Source organism: Vipera berus, assembly GCF_964194415.1.
Source record: "Vipera berus genome assembly, chromosome: 1".
Taxonomy (NCBI): domain Eukaryota; kingdom Metazoa; phylum Chordata; class Lepidosauria; order Squamata; family Viperidae; genus Vipera; species Vipera berus.
Genome location: NC_138202.1, coordinates 55025247 through 55047368, shown reverse-complemented (window position 1 = coordinate 55047368; position 22122 = coordinate 55025247). Strand labels below are relative to the sequence as shown.

Sequence of the window (22122 nt, the reverse complement as noted above, 5' to 3'; positions counted from 1 at the left end):
CAAAAAGCTGTTCAACCATTACTACTTAAAACAGAATATTATTCAAAAGTGTACATTTTTCAGATTACACAATGTATTTTAACCCTATTTTATTTTTCTGGTTTTGTAAATAATCCATTTACTAGGACCCTCCCCCAACCATAGTTTAATATAGAAGTCATTATTTAATTTATAGACATCTATCTTACTTACTAATGATCTTTCAGCTTCATTTACAAACCAAACATCTTGCCATGTAGCCAAGATGATTGAAAGCTAATCTAGAACATTCTGAATCTCACAAATTATTTCCCACAGTTCTTCATCTTTAGAGTTGGGTAGAAGCCCAGGCAGTTGACTTTTGAATCAGGGTGCAAAAATGTTGTACCATATTATTAGCAATAGATTATGCTTTAAAAAAAATCTTTCTAGAAACAGGAAAAGGTGCTTGTGGGATTTTCCACCTCAGATGCCAAAAATAACCAGCTATGGATTTTATGCATCATGGTTTGCACCATTTACTCTTCTACCTTAAGCCATAAACATCTCCTTCCTCTACTGTCAAAAGGTGCTTGAGGTTTGTTTGTTTTTTATATTTTATTAATTTTCTCATCTTACAATTGAGTATTTAAAAAGCAACGTGATGACTGGGTTAATCAATAGTTCAATAGCGTATATAAATCTTTAATATAAACCTTATGTTACAGCATCAGATATTTCCTCTCTTTTTCCTTTAATATCTACTATCTCATATTAGGCTAATACAGTTCTTAATATTATCAGCTAAATAAAAACATCTTTGTTACAATTATCAATATTGTTTAGCTTATGCATATCTTAATTGTGTTTGCATTCGATCCTTATATTTATTTATTTATTTATTTTATTTTAATTCCATTTATATCCCGCCCTTCTCCGAAGACTCAGGGCGGCTTACAAGCTTAGCAGTAGCCTTCATTCTATGTATATGCCTGCTTATTAGGGCTTTCACACACACCCCCAAGCGGCATTATTACAAAGTCAGCTTAATTGCCCCCAACAATCTGGGTCCTCATTTTACCTACCTCGGAAGGATGGAAGGCTGAGTCAACCTTGAGCCTGGTGGGACGCGAACCTGCACTAATTGTAGGCAGCTGGTGTTACTTAAGGAGGCATTAGCCCACTGCTCCACCATTGATTATATACAATCAATGTCCTGTTATTACTTTTTTTCCCCAAGCTTTAATTTCCCATCAATATTCAAATTAACATTTGTTATTTATGACTTCCAAGTGCTTTATATTTAGGTGACCAAAGTTTCCCTTATCTCAACTTCTTCCGTTTTCCCTTTTCATAACAAGGTCTAATATTCTAAATACACATCTTATCTATTTGATTATAGTCTTCTTCTATTTTCTAAAAGTTATTTATTTTCCCCCATGTTAAACCATCTAATTAATAATACAGTATCCCCTCTAATAAGTTAAAACCACTATATATGTTATCTGGGTTAACCAATAATTCAGTAATATACATAAATATCTCATATTGGGCAAACAAAATTCTTATTTTCAACTAAATAAAAACATTCTTGTTACATTTATCAATACTTTTTAGCCTATGCATAAACTTTAATTTCCGATCAATATTCAAAGAAAAGAAAAAAACCCCACTGTTATTTATGATTTCCAACTATTTTATGTTAGATGATCAAAATTTCCCTTATCTCAACATCTCCCTTTTTCCCTTTTCATACCAAAGCCTAATAGTCTTATTACACATCTCCGCTATTTAACTATAATGTTACTTTATTTTCTAAAAGTTATCTATTTTCCACCATATTCAACTGGCTAATTAGTAATATAATATCCCCTCTAATAAATCAAAGCCATTATTTTCTTCAGCCTTACTCTGGCTTTCTTCCTTTGCCAGCTAACTTTCCATGTCAGTGCCTTTGATTCATCAAATAGTTCTCCCTCTATTATTATATATTTATTTATTTATTTATTTATTTATTTATTTATTTATTTATTTGTTTGTTTTTATAAACCGCCCTTCTCCCGAGGGACTCGGGGCGGTGTACAGAATAGGGTAGGCATACAGAATGAACAATAGTGAAAAACAAACAATAGCAAAATACAAACTGGGACCCCAATTAGAGCTATCAGGCCAGGCCAGGCCGGACTGCTGGAACAGGTAAGTTTTTAATTCGCGCCGGAAGGTGCGGAGGTCAGGGGCCATCCGGATTTCGGTTGGCAAGCTGTTCCAGAGGGCTGGCGCACCCACTGAGAATGCCCTCCCCCTGGGGGCCACCAGCCGACATTCCTTGAGCGGTGGCACCCTGAGGAGGCCCTCTCTGTGGGAGCGCACAGGACGGTGGGGTGCTGACATTGGCAGAAGGTGCTCCCGTAGGTAGTCCGGACCCATGCCATGTAGGGCTTTGTATGTCATTGTTAGCACCTTGAACTTCACACGGAAGGCAACTGGAAGCCAGTGCAGCGCACGGAGGAGAGGTGTGATATGGGAGTATCGGGAGTCTCCCAAGAGTGTCCGTGCCGCTGCACTTTGCACCAGTTGAAGCTTCCGAGTGGATCTCAAGGGCAGCCCCAAGTAGAGAGCGTTACAGTAGTCTAGGCGAGAGGTCACAAGAGCATGGGTGACTGTACGTAAGGCATCCAGGTCTAGATAAGGCCGTAATTGGCGAACTAGTCGAACCCGGGAGAAGGCCCCCTTGGTCACAGCTCCTATGTGATCTTCCAGGGAGAGCTGCGAGTCAAGGAGGACACCCAGGTTGCGGGCCCTATCAACAGGGGGTAGTAACTTGTCCCCGATGTTAAGGGATGGGATGTTCTGAGTATCCTGGCTTGCCGGTACGTACAGCCATTCAGTCTTGTCCGGGTTCAGTTGAAGCCTGTTCCTCCCCATCCATTCCCGGACCGCTTTCAGGCAGCGGGACATCACGTCGAGGGCATCACTGATGTTGTTTGGAGTTGAGATGAAAAGCTGGGTGTCATCAGCATACTGATGGTACCCTACTCCAAAGCTGCGAATGATCTCGCCCAGCGGTTTCATGTAGATGTTGAACAGGAGAGGCGAGAGGACCGACCCCTGAGGGACTCCGCAAGCGAGAGGCCTCGGGGTCGACCTCTGTCCCCCTGCCAACACCGACTGCGAGCGACCCTGGAGAAAGGAGGAGAACCAACGCAGAACCGTGCCTCCCACTCCCAGTCCCCTGAGGCGTCGCAGCAAGATACCATGGTCGATGGTATCGAAAGCCGCCGAGAGGTCTAATAAGACTAGGACAGAGGAATGGCCCCTGTCCCGGGCTCTCCAGAGATCATTTATCAGAGCGACCAATGCCGTCTCCGTGCTGTAGCCCGGCCTGAAGCCCGATTGGTACGGGTCTAGATAAACCGCTTCATCCAGGATCTGAGGGAGTTGGTGCGCCACCACGCTCTCAACAACCTTCGCAAGGAAGCGAAGATTGGAGACTGGACGAAAGTTATTCAATGAGGATGGGTCCAAGGTGGGCTTCTTGAGGAGAGGTCTCACCACTGCCTCCTTCAAGGCGGTGGGGAAGTGACCCTCACTCAGAGAAGCGGAGATGATCGCCAGGAACCAGCCTCGTGTCCCCTCTCGAGCTGCATATGCCAGCCAGGAAGGGCACGGGTCCAGTAAGCATGTGGAGGAGCTCAACCTCCTCATAATCCTGTCCACTTCCTTCGGAGTCACAGGATCAAATTCCTCCCAGGTGACGTCGACAAGACTGTCCATGCCTTGTTCTTCCAACTCAGCCCAGTTGGAGTCCAGGCCGGTTCGGATCCGAGCAATTTTATCCAGCAGATATTGGCCGAATTCCTCGGCTCGACCCTGCAAGGGTTCCTCCCTCACCTCTTGGTTCAGTAGGGAGCGAGTCACCCTGAACAAGGCAGCCGGGCGATTATCTGCGGACGCGATGAGGGTGGAAAAGTAGTTGGATTTTGCCACCCTTGTCGCAGCGAGATAAGACCTGGTGAGGATTCTTAATCGCAATCGGTCGGATTCGGATCGACTGGATCTCCAACGGCTCTCTAGGCCCCGTCTCCGACGCTTCATTTCCCGGAGCTCCGCGGTGAACCATGGGGCTCGTTGGGATCTGCGCCGGGTCAGAGGCCGCATGGGTGCAACTTGGTCCAGAGCCTCCGTGGCTGCCTTCTCCCAGGCTTCCACTAAGGCATCCGCCGAGCTGTGAGCAGGGAGTGCATGTGCGTCCCCAAGCGCTGCCTGGAACCTATCAGGGTCCATTAGGCGCCTGGGGCGGTACCATCTGGTTGGCACCGCGCACCCACGGCGGGGGGTGGCAAAGGGGAAGTCTAGCCGCACGAGGTGATGATCGGTCCATGACAGGGGCATAACAGTCGTGGCACCCCCACCGATATCATCGTGCCACCGTCCAGACAAGAACACTAAGTCTGGGGTGTGGCCTCTCTCATGAGTCGGTCCAGAAATTATTTGCGACAGGTCCATGGCCGCCATGGAAGCCATGAACTCCCGAGCCAGGTCGGACGATCCTCCCAGGGACGGTAGGTTAAAGTCGCCCAAGACCATGAGTCTTGGGAATTCAACCACCAACCCTGAGAGGACATCGAGTAGCTCGGGCAGGGCTGCCGCTGCACGATTAGGTGGTAGGTATGCCAGCAGCAGGCCCAACTGCGCCCCCGGGCCGTATCTCAGTAGGAGAGACTCACACCCGACCATCTGAGGGACGGTGATCTCTCGTGGGCTAAGGGATTCCCTGATGATAACTGCCACTCCCCCGCCCCTCCCATGGGTCCGAGGCTGGTGCAGCACCCGGAAACCTGGCGGGCAGAGGTCAACCAGAGGGACACCACCCTCTTGGCCCAGCCAGGTTTCCGTGATGCAAGCCAGGTCCGCGTGCTCGCTCTCCACTAGGTCACGAACAAGGTGTGCCTTGTTAGCTACGGACCTGGCATTCAGGTAGACCAGCCTTAGCATAGGAGGCTGCACACCTTCGCTCCCGGGTCCTCCGGGGAAGTACAGAGGGTCGGAGCGTCTCACCGCTTGTACAGAGCGGAGATGACACTCCCGGTGATGATACGGCCCTCTGTTTGTGCACCTTCTGCTGTTCCCCACCATCCTGGGAATAGGATGTTCGTCAGTACGCCATCGGTTATTGTCGGCGACTGGTCCTCGTTTCTCACCATCGCGAATGGTCGTAAGCCTGGCCTGCGTTATGGCACCCGGAAGGCCTGCCTTCTCCGAGCAGCCATACTCTTTTCCCGCCCCCCTCCCTAACCCGACAAAAAACTTAACAAGAAACTTAACCAGGGGCCTCTTGTTGGTCTTGTGATGGAGGCCCCTGACCCTGCCTGGCCATCTCTCAGAGGCCCAAAGGTCGGGCCCGTCATCGAGGTTTGATGTAGTGAAGGCAGGACGAACCCAGGAGAGGGGGAAACTCCTGAGGGCGAGTAGGTCTATGCAAGAATATTGAAGACGGATAGGGAGCATCGGGGAGCATTGGGAAGGCGGTCCCCTGGGTGGAGCATTAGAAGGAGGGTCTAGTCGGGTAGGTGGGTATCTGGACCGTCAACCAGCCACTGCCACTTGGTTGGGTGAACCCCAGAAGCAGGCCACTCCCCATCCTCTCACGATGGGTTGTGATTCTGCTTCTGGGGGTGGTCCAGGACCCACTCTGGGTGAAGCATACCCCATAGAGCTCTCACCTCTATGGGGCTGCAGGTGTAGGACAGGCCACTCTGCCACCGTGGCTTGCACCCAGGCCCATCATGTCCTGTGGGGCGAGGGAGGGCAGGGGGGGGTTCAGAGCTGGAGGAGGCCAGATGTTGATGGCCTCGGTGGTCTAGTCGCCGTCATCTCCAACGATCAGCTGCATCCTGGCGTCTTTAGGGGTGTTGATCGGCACGGAGATAGCGTCGGCACCCAGGGTGCGGGCCGTGGACGCCCCGCCGTATCTAGTGGTGCTGCCGTCGAGTGGTTTTCGGTGAGATTGGGTGACCAGGGCCTGGAGAAGTTTAGCGCCGCTGTCAAAGGCCCCTCGGTGGTGGTCGATCGGGTCCGCATAGCCGGTCTGCGGCATCTCCTTGATCCCAGGGAGATGCCGCCGTTGTTCAGGAGCAGGCCAGAAGGTCGAAGCAGGGCAACGACTCCGGTCCCGCTCAGGGCGGTTGCTGCGGCTGTCTCTTCCGCCGCCTAGCTGATCCATTTGATCCGCGGGGTCTTTCCTGATCATCCCTGGCATCGCTGTTGTCCAGGGAGGCATAATAGGGAGCCGAGGGTGGAGGTACCGGCCCCACTCTGGATGGCTGCAGCAGTTGCAGCGGCTCGGGGGCGGGTTAGAGGCGCCCCATCGCCACTGCCCCCGCCGGTGTTCGGGCCCGTGGGGAGATGACAGGCTAGGGCCCCGCGTGGTACTCGCCGTCGCCGCTGCCGACGATGCCGCCGCCTCTGCTACCCAGCTGGTCCGCAGCGCCTCCGTTGGTCGCTTGGGGACGCCGCCGGAGTCGAACAGGTGCGGGGGTTGGGGCAGGGCAGAGATGTTGCCGCCGTCGCCCGGGAGCCGGTCAGGGGGCCGGGGCAGAGCAGAGCCTCCGGCCCCCCGGATGGCTGCGATGGTTGTCGTGGTCCAGGGGCGGGGATTGGAGAGGCCCTGCCGCCACCGACACCGTCGCTGCCGGTTCCCTGAATAGGCGACCGAACTGGAGCTGGGGAGTCGCCGCCATCGCCGCTGTAGTCGCCGCTGTAGTCCTCGCCGCCGGCGCCTCCGCCGCACAGCTGATCCGCGGAGACGCCGCTGCCGCCCGGGAGCCGATCAGGAGCCGATCAGGGGGCCGGGGCAGAGCAGAGCCTCCGGCCCCTCCTGGATGCCTGCCAAGGGCCAGGGGGCGGGCCTGGGGAAGCCCTGCCGCCACTGCCATCGTGGCTGCCGGCTCCCCGAATAGGCGACCGAGCTGGAGCTTGGGAGTCGTCGCCATCGCCGCTGAAGGCGCCTCCGCCGCACAGCTGATCCGCGGAGACGCCGCTGCCGCCCGGGAGCCGGTCAGGAGCCGATCATTATTTGGAATAAGAAAGACCATTTAATTGAAGTTTTTTTTTTGGAAGAACAAGCCCATTTGTATTCACTAGATCACCTCTCTATTACTCCAATTTCTCACAATTGTCCTGAAAGGTTTATCCTTCATTCAGTCTGTTCTTCTTTTTCCTTAAATTTCTTCTGATTTTTTAAAAAGTCTTTTCCAGTTTCAATGTTGTCACTCCCTTTTCTGATTTTTCCATTGGCTGGGTCTGTTGATCAGTTGGGTCCTCTATCTTGATGTTTAGTTGTTCCAATTTTCCTGTTATTTCCTGCACTATTAGTTCTTTGGTTGTAGTCAAGATCTGGGTTTGTATATTTAAGCTGGCATCTTGTTCCTTTATGTTGCTTCTTATTTCATCACAAGCTGAAAGGATGGTTTCATGTATTAATTTCAACATGGAAAGGATTTTTTCCTGGTCTTCATCCATATTCTCTTAATAGTATGTTAAGTTGCAGACTTTAGAATTAAACATAAAAAATAGTTTTTTGTCTTTTGTAGTTAGCTATGGGACATCTATTTCATGTGTTATAAATGGTCTTTATAATAGCAGTTGTTTGTCAAGTAAAAGATTATAGTGCAAGGTGTTTCATCATCTAATAATATATGCATCTCATGTAAAGGAATAGGAAAGCAATTCCCCAAGTATAGCTCTGAGAGTCAGTAAAAATTTACATTCATATTTCCAGTAAGCTAGATATGCCACTCAGAAGTTCCTTCTTTGCAGCTGGGTATTTCACAGGTGGTAGCTGTCAAGGTCAAAGAAATTTTATCTAAAGTCTGGGCTTCAAGCCAAGTCTCTTTTAAGAAATAACAAATTGTAATACCATACTTTGCCACAAGATGTCAGCAATGCCGTTTTAAGCTTTTTAAATCCAAAATTTATATGGTGGTTTTTCAAGTCTTATTTTTTTAAAAAATAAATAAATAAAAACAAACGTCTCCAATGAGAAAAGGAATACTTTTAGTCCCCATGTTTCAAAGAAAATTCATCCAATTAGATTAAAATTGTTCTTATAGTTGCTCTGTTTCCCCCGGGTAGTTAGTCGCTGCTTTTCCTAGAGGGTGGGATAAAAATTCCCTTCCCTTTCTCCTCACAGGGGGAAAAATACTTTGGCCAGCTTTTACAGGAAAAAATACTTAAAATCTTAAAGAGAGGATCAGTTCTCCCCAGTTTCATCTGCATTGCTTTAAAGTTGTTTGGTGGTGATTTTGACTTCGGTTTTCAGCAGTTTAGTGATGAGCCATATTGGTATGGCCAGTCTTTCCCCTGCTAGTTTGGAGGGTTTCCCCAGATCAAACAGAAGGGCTGCCGCCCTCCCGTGATCAAACGGGGGTCCCTTCCTTGCTTGTCACCACAACAGGGCAACTTTTGATCCTTTCCAGGCCCCCAGCAGAACGAATTCAGACGCGGAAGATGGAGCTTTATAATAATAATAATAAAGTTGGAAGGGACCTTGAAGGTCATCTAGTCCAACCCCCTGCTCAGGCAGGAAACCCTATACCATTTTGGACAAATGGCTGTCCAGTCTTTTCTTAAAAACTTCCAGTGTTGGAGAATTCACTGCTGCTGGAGGCAGGTTGTTCCACTGGTTAATTGTTCTAACTATCAGGAAGTTTCTCCTTAGTTCTAGGTTGCTTCTCTCCTTGATTAGTTTCCATCCGTTGCTTCTTGTCCTTCCCTCAAGTGCTTTGGAAAATAGCTTGACTCCCTCTTCTTTGTGGCAGCCCCTGAGATATTGGAACACTGCTATCATGTCCCCCCTCATCCTTCTCTTCATTAAACTAGACATGCCCAATTCCAGCAACCGTTCCTTATATGTTTTAGCCTCCAGACCTCTAATAATCTTTGTTGCTCTTCTCTGTACTCTTTCCAGAATCTCAACTTCTTTTTTACATTGTGGTGACCAAAACGGGATGCAGTATTCCAAGTGTGGCCTTACCAAGGCATTGTAAAGTGGTATTAATTCTTCACGTGATCTTGATTCCATCCCTCTGTTAATGCAGCCTAGCACTGTGTTGGCTTTTTTAGCAGCTGCAGCACACTGCTGGCTCATATTTAAGTGATTGTCCACTAGGACTCTGAGATCCCTCTCACAGTTACTACTATTGAGCAAGGTACCACCTATACTATACCTGTACATTTGGTTTTTCTTGCCTAAATGTAGAACCTTAATTTTTCCACCATTGAATTTCATTTTGTTAGATAGCGCCCAGTGTTCAAGTCTGTCCAGATCCTTCTGTATCCTAAGCCTATCTTCCTGAGTGTTGGCTATTCCTGTCAGCTTGGTGTCGTCTGCAAATTTGATGATTTCCCCATCTATCCCCTCATCCAAATTGTTGATGAAGATGTTGAAGAGAATTGGGCCCTGAACAGAGCCCTGGGGCACCCCACTACACACTTCCCTCCATGTAGATGCGGTTCCATTGAGGACCACATGTTGAGTACGGTCAGTCAGCCAGCTACGAATCCATCTGCTCTCTAACCCACATTTTTCTATCTTATCAAGTAGTAGTTTGTGATCTACTTTAGTCTGCGGCGCCGCGATGGCAAACCAGAAGTCCAAGGTGCTTGAGATTTTTGTCGATCACTTCAATGTTTCCTTGTCCCTTCGCCAAAAAAGAATGGCTGATGAGGGAGAGACCTTGCTGTCAGAGCATCCACACCAGAGAAGAGTCCCCCCGAGAAAAAAATGCCCATTCTTACTCTTTTAAAATGATGATTTAAGAGTGAACATTTAACTGAGTCTCTGAGCTCATTTACATTTGTAGCATACTGTCTTAGGCCAGTTTTTAATAAATGTATAGTATCTGGTGTGGGTTTCTGATCTTATATTTTTTTAAAAATCTAACATTCATTTTTATTGTAAATTTTAATTTTACAATATATTTTATAATATATCCATGTGATTTATAATATGTATTTGTAAGATAGCTGCCTTTGAACCTAAGCTGCCGTAATCTGTCTGTATCCTAGGATACTCACATTTTGCTTTGACTGAATAGAAAGCCCACAACTGATTGTATTGTAGAAAGCCTAGTAGAAACCAGGTAAATCTCCAAAAAAAAGCTTTTTTGTGTTGAGTTAAAACTTTGGTCTTCTGAATAAGGGATAATTACGGTATATGACCTGGCAGCAATTTTCAGACAGAAGTCGTTCCTCACACTATCAGTGAACGGAGGGGACTCAGCTCGATCATAGTATGCAAATTATGTTGCCAGTCCATTAAGCTACAGCCCAGCACTTCATATTAGTTCAGTGTCTGGCTTTTTAAAAAAACAGCTTTTTTAAATGGCTTCACTTACTGCTGCCCTTTACATTAGCCAAACATGACAAGGTGAGTTGCTGGAAAAGAGAGGCTGGTCCCTCTTGCAAGGTGGTGTTGAATGATAACTTTCCACCCCTTACATACCATCGGGGCTGCTTGGCCTCGAGAGACCTTGTACTTGACTGTTATCCATCTGTCTCTGGCTTCTTGTCAGGTAGTCAGGCTAAGGGTTAAACAAAATCAAAACCAAACATTTTTTGGTCTCTCCTGAGGGAAACTGCTTCTACTACATGGATATAAAATGTTGGCGAGTCGTGCCAGTAGACATCCCTTAGTTACTTTCCAGAAGGCTCTTTCAGTCCCCAAGTCTGCTCCGTTTACAGCTGCTTGACTATGAATGTTTCATAAACACAGCGGCAAAGGCATTTTTCTTATTCTCTCTTGTAACTATCTACAATATCTTCCTCTTCCAAAGGGAAGGGAAACCCCTCTATCCTTCTCTCTCTCAAACATCTGTTTGAAAAAGGGGAAACCCCAATCTGGCTTGGTGAAATACTATATGCCCAAGGAAACAAAATTCCTGAAAGAATCAATTCTAAAATTCCTAATGCAGAACAAAGGGCAAAGCATTTTATTCAGCAAATAAGCAGACATGCTTATGATGCAGAAATTCAGAAGACTACAATCAGTGTTTCAAATCTATAGGCTGTGAAAGATTGAAGGCTCGCATCTGCAGTTTATTTTAAAGACATGGATTTAAAAATTGCCAGGGTTACCACGGTTTATTGTTACAAATTTGTGGCACTGTTTGCCCAAACATTTGAATGTATTTTACAGTGTGGTTCTTTATGGATGTTATATTGAGATATCCTAGTGATGAATTGATTTTGAATAAAATTAAAACAATGGGAATGCTAGAAAGAATGCAGCTAGTCCTCAGTTAATGACTACTCATTCAGCAAGCATTCAAACATAAGACAGTGCTGAAAGAATAATATTTAAGTCTGGTCCTCAAAGTTCTGGCTGTCACAGCAGTAATGTCACACTTTGTGACCACCTTGCTTAGCAATGTCAAGGTTGGTCCCAGAAAATATATATATATATATATATATATATATATATATATATATATATATATATATATATATATATATATATATATATATATATATATATATATATATATATATATATATGCATCATTAGTTTTCATTAATAGCATTAAGTAATATTTTTATTTTTATTTATTTGTTAAATTTATTTGCTGCCTATCTCTCCTTGGGGCTGCTCTAGGAGACTTACAGTAATAAAGAGGGAGAAAATGAAAGGAGTGTAAACAAAAGAGAAGTAAAATAATAGAACCATAAAGAACACAATCATCAGTACTTCAATATGATAATGAAAAAGATGGAAGGGTGAAGTCTGCAATCAATCCAGCAGCCAATATAGTGTTTGTGTGTGTTCACACAGACTGATACACAGCATTCAAAACACTAATGCTTGAAAATGATTGGCAATAATTCAGGGATATTTAACAGCCTTCACATCGCATACACCCTAGGAAACAAGCGATGACAGCATTATTATTTTGTGTTATTTTAGCCTTCATTGCTCTTCCAAACATTTTTCATCGCTCTCATTTGCTGGCAGTATAACATGGCAGAATTTCAACAGAAATCTACCATAAGTTGCATGTTGACTGGGATATATCACTTTTAGAGTCATACCTAGAATTACGTTTAGCATTTCCTAAGGAAACTGAAGTATTGCCACTCCAATGAAATCAGGAAAACCACTTAGACTGTAGCAGCAGGGGCTTTAATTTCTGCCAGAAAAGTACCACTGTTCGGGATCTGCACATAAAAAAACAAGTTTTAAACAGGCATTTGAAAACATATTCACTTGTCCAAAGAGCTAGAAGTATTTGACTTATGAGCACAACTGAACCCAAAATTTCCAACGTTAAGCCAGTTGGTCCTGTTTTACGATCTTTTTGCCACCATTGTTAAGCAAGTCACTGCAGTTGTAAAATGAATCGTGCAGTCATTAAGCAAATCTGGTTTCCCCCCCCCCCATTGAGTTTGCTTGTCAAAAGCTGTCTGGGAAGTTTACAAATGGTGATAGCATGACTCCAGGACAGTGTGACTGTCATAAATACATGCTAGTTGCCAAATGCCTGGATTTTGATCATGATGTAACCATGGAGATGTTGTGATGGTTGTAAGTGTGAAATTCAGTCATAAGTTGCTTTTTCAGTACCATTGCACTTTGAAGGATCACTAAACAAATGGTTGTTAAGTCAAGGACTACCTGTAGTTGCTATACAGTTGTACTCCTGACTTTGGTCAGGTGCAATACTTTAAAAAAAATCTCCAAAATTACTTTTAGGAATCAAATGCTCTTAAATACTGTAGTTGAATGCAATTTCATTTTTTCAGTAGTAATTCTTATCTCAAATTAGATATCCTACTATATGAACTATGCACTTTCCAAACTGAAACAGAATATAGTATTCTAGTGTCCCTTTGTTTCAAGTGGAATATGTTTTCAATTTTAAAAAAAGCCCAGACCAATTTAAATTTAAAAAAAACTGGATTTTTATACTAATTTAACTTCTATAGAACTCTGCAACTTCTGTAATCTGTTTTCCCTCAGTGCCAGATTCTCTCATTCATTGTATTTCCCCTGTGCAATTCTTTATATGCAGCTATATCTAATCATGATGACATCAGTGACAAAATGTGCATGTGATATCATAATGAAAGCTCTATGTTTTTGTACTTGCACCACATGCAAGTACATATGAAAGAGACTTTGTGTTTCAGTGTTCATTATCTATTCCTTGTTACACTCTCACTGTATTTCTCTTACATGCTTACACGTATTTCTCTTACATGGATGCCAGGAGCTTGTTTAAATATTCTGCACCAACAGTTCAGTTCTATCCGTGAGATACAGATAATTCTGTAAATGTTTATATTTTCAAGACAGTGAAGGCAAAGAGGAATTACACTTTATATATTCTTCAATTTTTATAACAAGAATAGAACGTTTCTGATATTTTGTTTTACTTTGAATTAAATACTAGCCATGTATAAAACCAGTAGCCATGTAAGAGTCAGTCTTATGTCGTCGTTATGTCTAAAAACCAGGAAACTGTGAGTTAAAGTCCTGCCTTACGTACAAAGCCAACTGGGTAACTCTGGGCCAGTCACTCTCTGTCAGCCCTAGGAAGAAAGCAATGGCAAACCACTTCTGAAATCTTGCCTAGAAAACTGCAGGGACTTATCCAGACAGCCACCAGGAGTCAATACTTTTTAAAAAGTGTAAAATTAAGGAATGAAGCAAATTTCCTTTATTTCCCATTTCTCTGCCTCCCATTTTATAAAACCAAATCCCTCCAGAGAGCATTCACTGTGGGCGCACCTGCCCTCTGGAATCAGCTCCCTGTTGAGCTCCGGATGGCTCCCGACCTTCGCTCTTTTCACCGCGACCTGAAGACTTGGCTATTTGAACTAGCCGGCCTGGACTGAAGGACTGGGATTTTAGATTTTAAATTTTAAATTTTAGAACGTGTTTTATTGTTTAGGGGTACTTGGTTTAATTTATTTTAATTTTTGTATATTATGTGTTGTATATAGTGTTTTAATTGTCCTGTACACCGCCCCGAGTCCTTCGGGAGAGGGGCAGTATATAAATCCAAATAATAAATAAATAAATAAATAAATAAATAAATAAATAAATAAATAAATAAATAAATAAATAAATAAAATATACTAGTTCTTTCTTCCTCAAATTACCTTTTTTCCTCCAGTCCATTTCCTTCTCTGTCATTTCCAATTATTTTATCGCTTTCCATTATTCTGTAGTTTTAAAGAACTTATCTGCAGTGCCTATCTGTCCATCACCAGAAAAGGCAGGCAAGTGTAGAAATGGATGTTGTCAGCCCCTCTTTCACTTTCAGGATGTCTCTGCTTTCTGTAGGCTTATAGCTGTTTGTTAGCTCCTTTGCTAGGGAAAAACTGCCCAGCTGAAGCAATGCTCCTTCTGTACTATATCTGTATAGTTATATAGATATATAGTTTCTATATTTCCTTTTATTAGCACAGCTGAAATAGCATGGTAATTAACATACTTGCTTAGCATAGAGAGGATTAATAGTTTAAAATTATTGTTTTGATGTTTCTTTTCACGTGTAGCTAGTTTTCCTCCTTTTTAAAAAACAAAAACGTAAATCTAGGGGCTTAATGTTATTCCAGTCAAAAAAATTAGAAGGGTTTCATCCCCAGCTCTCAGAGGGTCCAAACAAATCTACTACAAGTGACTGGAAAAGCAGTAATGGCAACTCTACAATTGTTAAAACAAAAGAAAAACTAAACTAAAATTCCAGAGGAAAAACTTGCCTTTCAGGAAAGCGATGATGATATGAGTAACAACAATTATTATTATTATATATTGGATTTCCAGGCAATAACCCTCTCTATGCTAAGCAAAACTCACAACCATTGTGCTATTCCAGCAGAGGAGTAGATGGAATAGGGGAATAGAATAGAAGGCAATTTTTAGAAATTGTTTAGTGTGCCTGAAGCTTTTGCCTTTTGATGCTTTGTGTATGTTTTCAATTGAACTTTGTATGCTATATAAATGTACCTGTATGGGCAGTGCTTTTTTTGTAAAAGAAAAAGGTGCCGGAACTCACACATGTCATACAACCCGCCTTGCCTACTCTACAAGATTCCATCCAAAAAAGGTGCCGGAACTCCGTTCTGGGCATTCTATGACAAAAAAAGCCCTGTGTATGGGTATGTATAAAAAGGAAGAAAATGGTACTTTCCACTGTGAAGACACAATAGCATGTATTTCAGATTCAGTATCTTGCAAGCTGTTGCCAAAGTGTTTCAGTGTGGATAAGAACTTTTTAAGGTAGCTTTTGGTTCCTTCTTGGACACTGCACAGCAAAATATTTTTCTGAGCAAGTGTAAGCCCTTTGATGTAAGTCAAACCAGGAAACAAACACCACAAGGTCTGCTATAATTTTAATGTTGTGAGGTACAACAAAACTTTGAAAGGCCATTAGAGTTACTCTCTGTCCTTTCTTTCAGAAATCATGAAAAATCACAGTACGTTTGAATCGTTTTCTTATGTTTACTATATTCTCAGGGATGAGATTTTGCTTAGAGTCTCCTTTATCTTTTGATGGGTTTTCCTTTTCCAACATTACCCTTGTCTCCCTTTATACCACCTCTTATCAAAATCAATCTTCCCCTTCTTCAGGTAAAGATATCCCAGGCATGTTACTATGAGAAATTTCCATAATTCATTCCCCACATCCCTGCTTGTCAGTTCCCCAAAGTCAACAAGCAAGTCTTGCCACACAGATGAAGCAGGACCTTCCCACTTTTTCTATTACATGGAAACTGGTACTGGAGAATTTGTCTTGTCAGGAAACACTATTTTCTTTATCTTGGGGTCCACTGACTATTGATGGCAGTGTTAGATTATGGGGCATGTGAAGGTAGTTCAAATGAAATTGGTGTACAAAGGTATGGGGCACACTTTTCCACAACTGCTCAGATTCAGGGAAGCTCTTTCTGTGAATCAGTTATTTTAAAGTGCTCCTTCTCCATCTTGAGGTTAGAACATATCCCACTTTGTAGCAAGTGATCATTTATTCCATTTCCGAGTGAATCTGTTGCCATAATTATTTATCAGAAGTCCAGGCGATATTATGCACACCATTCTTTTAGTGTGCAAATGACATGAAATAAATAATTTGAATCAATGGTGACCAAAGCAAATTGCATATTTCACTAATTTGGATATTGTGCTTGCTATTGACTTGGTGATAGTAAATCTCCCCTTCTCTTTCTCTCCTAACCACAATATATATTCTTTTTTAAAAAAAAAGTGTGATAAACTTTCTAAAAACTACACCATGCCTACTGCAGGATGAAACATCTGAAATCAGCAAGACAAAGATTTTATATTGAAATACTTCACAGCACTTAAATTCTGTAAACTAAGTGTTGTGGCATTTTAGAACTATTTATTAAAGCAACATGAGAATTGTGAAGAGTGTCCCAATTTTGAGGGAGACCAACTTGGGCTTCTGCACACACACACACACACACACACACAGAGAGAGAGAGAGAGAGAGAGAGAGAGAGAGAGAGAGAGGGGGAGAGAGAGAGGGAGAGAGATACACCACACACACATTATTAAACCTCTGTTGTTTTCATGATAAGAAGATAATTACTACATCTTCATGGCTTTCTTTGAAACAAATGTATCAGTATTGTCATAAACTGTTCAGTGAAAATTAATACACAATATTTTGTTTAGTAAGAAAGCAAACAAGTACTAGAGCTTTAAGAAAAAAAATCAGGGGGTGTTCACAGCATGTAACCTTATAGCATCCAAGACAACTGAATGCCAGTTGTTAAAAAGAATTTATAGTCCACCATTTTAAGGAACCATGTATAAAAACAGTTGTGAAAACAACCTAATACTTTACCACATGTCTTTAACTCTCTTCTCAAATAAACTAATGGAAAACACACTTTAAAAATATCTATGAGTGAAATTGTAAAAAGTTCTCTTTTTCAGGTCTGGCTTTTAAGTGTAGAACAACATGGAGACTTTTAAAACAGCTTTCCTTCCTTGATGTGAGGAAGAACAGCTATTTATCAAGACTGGTGTGGGGAGGCTGACAGGATGAACTAATGAAGCCCATCGGTAGTCAAACATGATAGAAGGAGCAAGGCAATAGGTTAGTTCTATAATTCCCAAATAGGGCCACTTTAAAGATACAACATCAATTCACTAATAATCTGAGACACTAATATGGATTGGATGGCCAGACTACTGTACACTTTTACTGATACATTTTAAACAACAAATATTCAGTTTAATAGTTTAAAAGTAGTACATAAGAAGAGTAATAATGAAATGGGTATTTCAAAACTGATTGTGCAAGAAAGGGAGATATTGTACGGTATGTATTCAGGTCAGTTTAGATATAAAAGGTGACCCAACAATTTTGAAAGCCTGCTTGGAGAATATCATTTAGTTATAAATTTATTATTTAAATTTGTGTTCTGCCTTTCTCCAATGATGCTTACTGCGATTAATAATAAGAGTTATAATAAAATGCAAAAACAAAAAAGGTGAAAAAATATGAACAGCAATAATAACATCCAGACAGTGAAATACACATTTATAAAGTTTCAACACTTTTACTTGTAAGCAATTAGGCCAAAGACTGTTAAACTAAAAAATGTGCAGATAAAGTTGTCTGAGATTGTAATAACAGGATCCAACAGCAAAACCGTGAAGTGGAGAAAAGATCCTCTCTTTGAGCTTCCCTTTGATCCACGTGCCTTGAATGTTAGTAGGGTAGGCAGAATGGGCTGTCAAGATTTTAAAACAAACCAACATCTGCATCAGAAGGCTTTGAGCCAACTCCAGACATTGGCAATTGCTTAAGATTACACTTGTTCGGAGAGTTATTCCCCCCCCCCTGTGCTTTATTTGTAAGTGCACGTGGGGTGGGGTGGGGTGGGAGAGCAAGGGGAGCCAATTGATGCATTGGGACATTGTGGCACAAGCCACATGATTTACATATTTGCATCCAATGTCAGGACTCAAAAACAAAAGGCTATGGTTTGGGTCATAATTTGTTTCATCACTTTGTTGCAGCTGTGGCTTGCACCACATGCCAAATTCTCCACTATAAGGTTTGGGGAATTGTTTGTGGGCTGGTTTTTGTTTTTTGTTTTTGCTCTTTTAAAATTAGAGCAACGCTGCAGCTTTTTGGAGTTTGTGCAGAGTTAATTTGGGTAGGACATTTTTCATGACTAGAGAGTTCTATTAAATGTAGAACGTGCTTTCCCTTCCTTGGCTCCAACCACTGCAGAAAACACAGAAAACTTTGGAGATGTGACTGGGACACCCTACCCACTGCAGGCCTCAACAATATGTAAAGTACATTACTGAAGTGCCTTCAGTAATGAGGTTTCCTCTGAAATTTGAATGCCTCTCAGCCAGCTCAGAGGCCCACAAAAAACTAGCTGTTCTCCCCAGGCCTTGTACTAAGGTGGCTGGAGCTCCCTATACAAGATGTTAGATATTGATGGGATGTTTGGAGATATCTGACAAGTTTGTCATCTTCTTCCTTTTATTTCATTCACTCTAATTTGGTTTGGTATTTGTTCTTATTTCTGTGTAATGTTTTTATATGCCTGGTGTATCATGAACCATCCAGTATAATTTGAAGTTTGGCAGCATCAGATTCAATACATTAAATAATAAATCTATGTCTCTTGAAATACAGACTGTCCCTGCTCCAAGGGAAAGCCAATATCTAAAGTAGGTTCCCACAATTTGGTGCCATTCTGATTTGCTAGATTACAACAGCCCCTTTTACTGTATCCCTTGCTATGGGTATTGGAATTACCATGCTGGCAGATGAACATTAAACCAAAGGATGTTATTTAAGCTCTATCTATGAACTTGCTGCACGGTGCTCACAACTGTTATTTCAGTTTTTATTTGATCTCTTTTTGTTAAGAATGGTAAACTGCTTAATTAGAGTGCCGGTGTCTTTCTATCAGACTAATCCATCAAACTGTACCTTGTGCAAATAAAATGCCTATTTTGCAAAGTACCCCCCTTTTTTTGGTAAAAAATCAGGCTGGAAAGAAATTGGAACAATTTTCTAAGCTGCCCAAACAAGACTTTTTCTGCAGGAAACAAAAATGATTGATGAAAAAGATCCCTTGGCATTTTGCCCAGACAGGAATCAAGTCAGTAATTAATTAACTGCTAACAACCTAGTTTTGAAAAAAGAAACCATTTCATGGTAAAAAATGTGAATAATTTTATTTGCTCAGAAGTTTTTTTGTTCTTCCTATTTTTTCTGAGCACTAAGATTTATTATCAGTTGGTAGTATAATAGAGTTTTCTAAAAGATCTTTCAATGGTTCAGCAGTTTTTCTTTTTCTTCTGCTTGCTGACATTTTATAATTTAATAAGATGGGTTGAAATAACTGTGCTATATCATTTGTTTAATATTTATTTTGGTTTCTAATACATAATGTCTAAGATTTTTGCACCTGATGAAGGGATACAAGGTTTTCTCTATGCTCATAGCACAAATTGTCTTCCTATAGTATATTTATTTATTTATTATATTTTTATATTTAAAAAGGCCTTAGAAAATGGCCTGGCCCATCGAAAAAAAACCACCATTACAGATTTCACTGAATGAGCAATTCCCTGCAATCTGATAGAAGAATAATGAGTCAACTCATTATGCGCAGTCAACTCCTACAGACTTGTATGGGAGTAACAGTTTCCAGAAAAGGAACAGTGCAAATCAGGAAGGAAATCATAAGGAGTAATGGGGGTTAAATTGTTTTTAACACATTAACATTTGGGAACAGGGAGGATTTCAGTTCAGCAGAAGTTTTTCTGCTGTCCTGCAAGGACCTCGGGACTGCACAGGGAATCCCAGAATATTATGCCTTCTCCTCTATTAGCAGGTGCCAAAAAGAGTCTTTCCATCAGCAGAAGTCTTGAGAGTGGAATCTTTGCAGTTGATTGCCCTATGCAGGCATTCTGACTGCTCACATGAGGGCTAAAAGGATGGTGGAGGCGAGGAAACGCATGCCTTTTGCCCTCATATAAGTACACCTGCATACAGCATTTGGTTATCTTGCATCTCACATGTAAGATGATCAGAACTGCACAATGGAGCTTTTGTTTATGCACCGTTTTCTGCATTCATTAAAAATCAAACTAGACACAGATTTGCTTTCTATTTGATGTATTCTATGCAGTTGTTTAGAAAATCAAAGAAACACATTATTTCTCTAAGTTAAATCCTGTTGCCAGGTCACTTTTTGTTCCATGAATAGCTTGGGTTTTACCTCACAGAATTGCTTTGCTGATAAAATATGCAATCATTTTCTGTATACTAATTCGTAAGAAGATAGTAGAAATGATAAAACATAATCTGCTACGCATTCTTTAATGCTCTTATTCTTTTACACAGTTTTGCTCCAAAATAATCTAGGAAATGAAATAAGTATTTCAAATTTTAACTTCTGGCTCAGAATGCTTCCTGGTGCGTCTTGTTTCCTAAAGGTAAATCTCATGTACTGTGTTTACCTGCTGGAACAAAGGTATTAGCTTCTGAAATGTTTTCCATCTCCTCAGTTCCCAAGCCATGAATCACACCAGATAAAGAGCAGAAAACACGGGGGGGGGGGAGATCAAATCTGTGAGTTACAGAACTCCTAAGTAAATTGGTATCTGCCTTTACCAAGTTGAATCACAAACAGTCCCCTCCCTTCTGTGATCCTTCTTCAAACAGTTCCTTCATTTCCGTGGAGTGCACTTCCTGAAAACAACAAATGAGTTGATGAATTATCTTCTCATTAAGACTTGTGAAGCTGCGGAATGGGTTGGAATGCTTCTTTTAACAATGCTTTTCCTCCTCTTTCTGCCTATCTTGTACTGACCTGGATTTCGCCAAATCTCTAGGGACTAGAATAGAAACAGGTGACTTGAAGTCTAACCCGCTAAATTTGCATACTATGAAGATGTGCTACCTGTGACTACAGAAAATGTTCCATGACTATAAACTCAGGTTGTTCTATTATCCTTTGGGAAGACAGGGAGGATACTAATTAATCAGGGGTGCATTTTGCCCCCCCTGCAAACAACTTCTACATTGTTTGTTTATTCATATCAGAAGAATCACAATTAAAATAAGGCATACTATACAACATAAAATATAAAATACAAGATTAAAATTTGTACAAATTAAACAGATCTTACCCAGAAACATGTTCAGGCATCCCCTGGGCAACATTAATGTCTACATTAATGATATGGTAAAACCATATAACCAAATTACTACCCTCCTCAAAATAGGGGATTGAAGCATCGCTCTGTTGCTCTATGCAGCTGATGCTATAATCCTGTCCAGGACACCTGTTAGGTCTTAAAAGAGTCTTGAAAGCCTTTGTCCAGTATAATGACAAATTGGACAAAGAAAACTAATATTATGGCCTTTGCTAAAAGGCCAAAACTCCACTCATGGTATCTTAATGGACATAACATAGAGCAAGTAGCTAGGTGTACTCAAAGACGCTCAAGAAAAGCATACTGTGAATTTGCATCTACCTCTGGCCAAAGATCAGCTAATACTATTCTCAAATTTTTCCACACAAAGGGAGGATACTATGTTCCTGCCACAATTAACCTTTTTCAAGCCAAGTCATTAGTCCTTCAAACACACTGGAGACAGGATTGGTAAAAGTAGAAGCAAGAATCTGTACAGCTTCCTTAAATCTTTGGCTAAAATTTAATTTCAAGGTCTTGCACCATTAATCCTCCAAGATAAATTCTCCTCTTCATGGATCAAGCCTGTTGAGTCCAATCTTGCTAAACTAGGCTTTCTTCCAACCTCAGTACTTGAAATGTACTATGATCAGGTAAAACAAATCCTGAGACAAAGGGTAGAGGACATAGAGAGGCAACAGACTTAGAGAAAACTCCATTGTTTCTGGTTCTAGATTCTAACAAATATATTGTCACCCCTGCCAGTTATCCTAGCCAGTTGGAGACAACAAATCATTGGAAAGCCTTTTCCCTTGCACAATGCCACACAATCCATTAGCCATCCTGGATGGCAAATATAAAGGGATACCACAGGTTGAAAGGCTCTGTCCCTATGATTCTGGAAAGGCAGAAACCTCTGGACATGTCCTTCTTTGCTGCTCTTTTTATAGAGACAT

General features: G+C 42.0%; 1 protein-coding gene across 3 annotated transcripts in view; it reads right to left on the bottom strand.

Moving 5' to 3' along the window:
- The window catches only part of SLC25A21 (solute carrier family 25 member 21), a 304840-nt gene that overhangs the window by 130398 nt on the left and 152320 nt on the right, over nucleotides 1–22122 (bottom strand). The window contains exon 1 of one of the 3 annotated variants that reach the window (XM_081313017.1): nucleotides 12046–12173. The exons of the other annotated variants lie outside the window; for them this stretch is intronic. Coding sequence (XP_081169143.1) covers nucleotides 12046–12064 — 19 coding nt within the window. The 5' untranslated portion in view covers nucleotides 12065–12173. Of the gene's footprint in view, nucleotides 1–12045; nucleotides 12174–22122 lie in introns of those variants that run through there. 3 annotated transcript variants of the gene reach the window in all.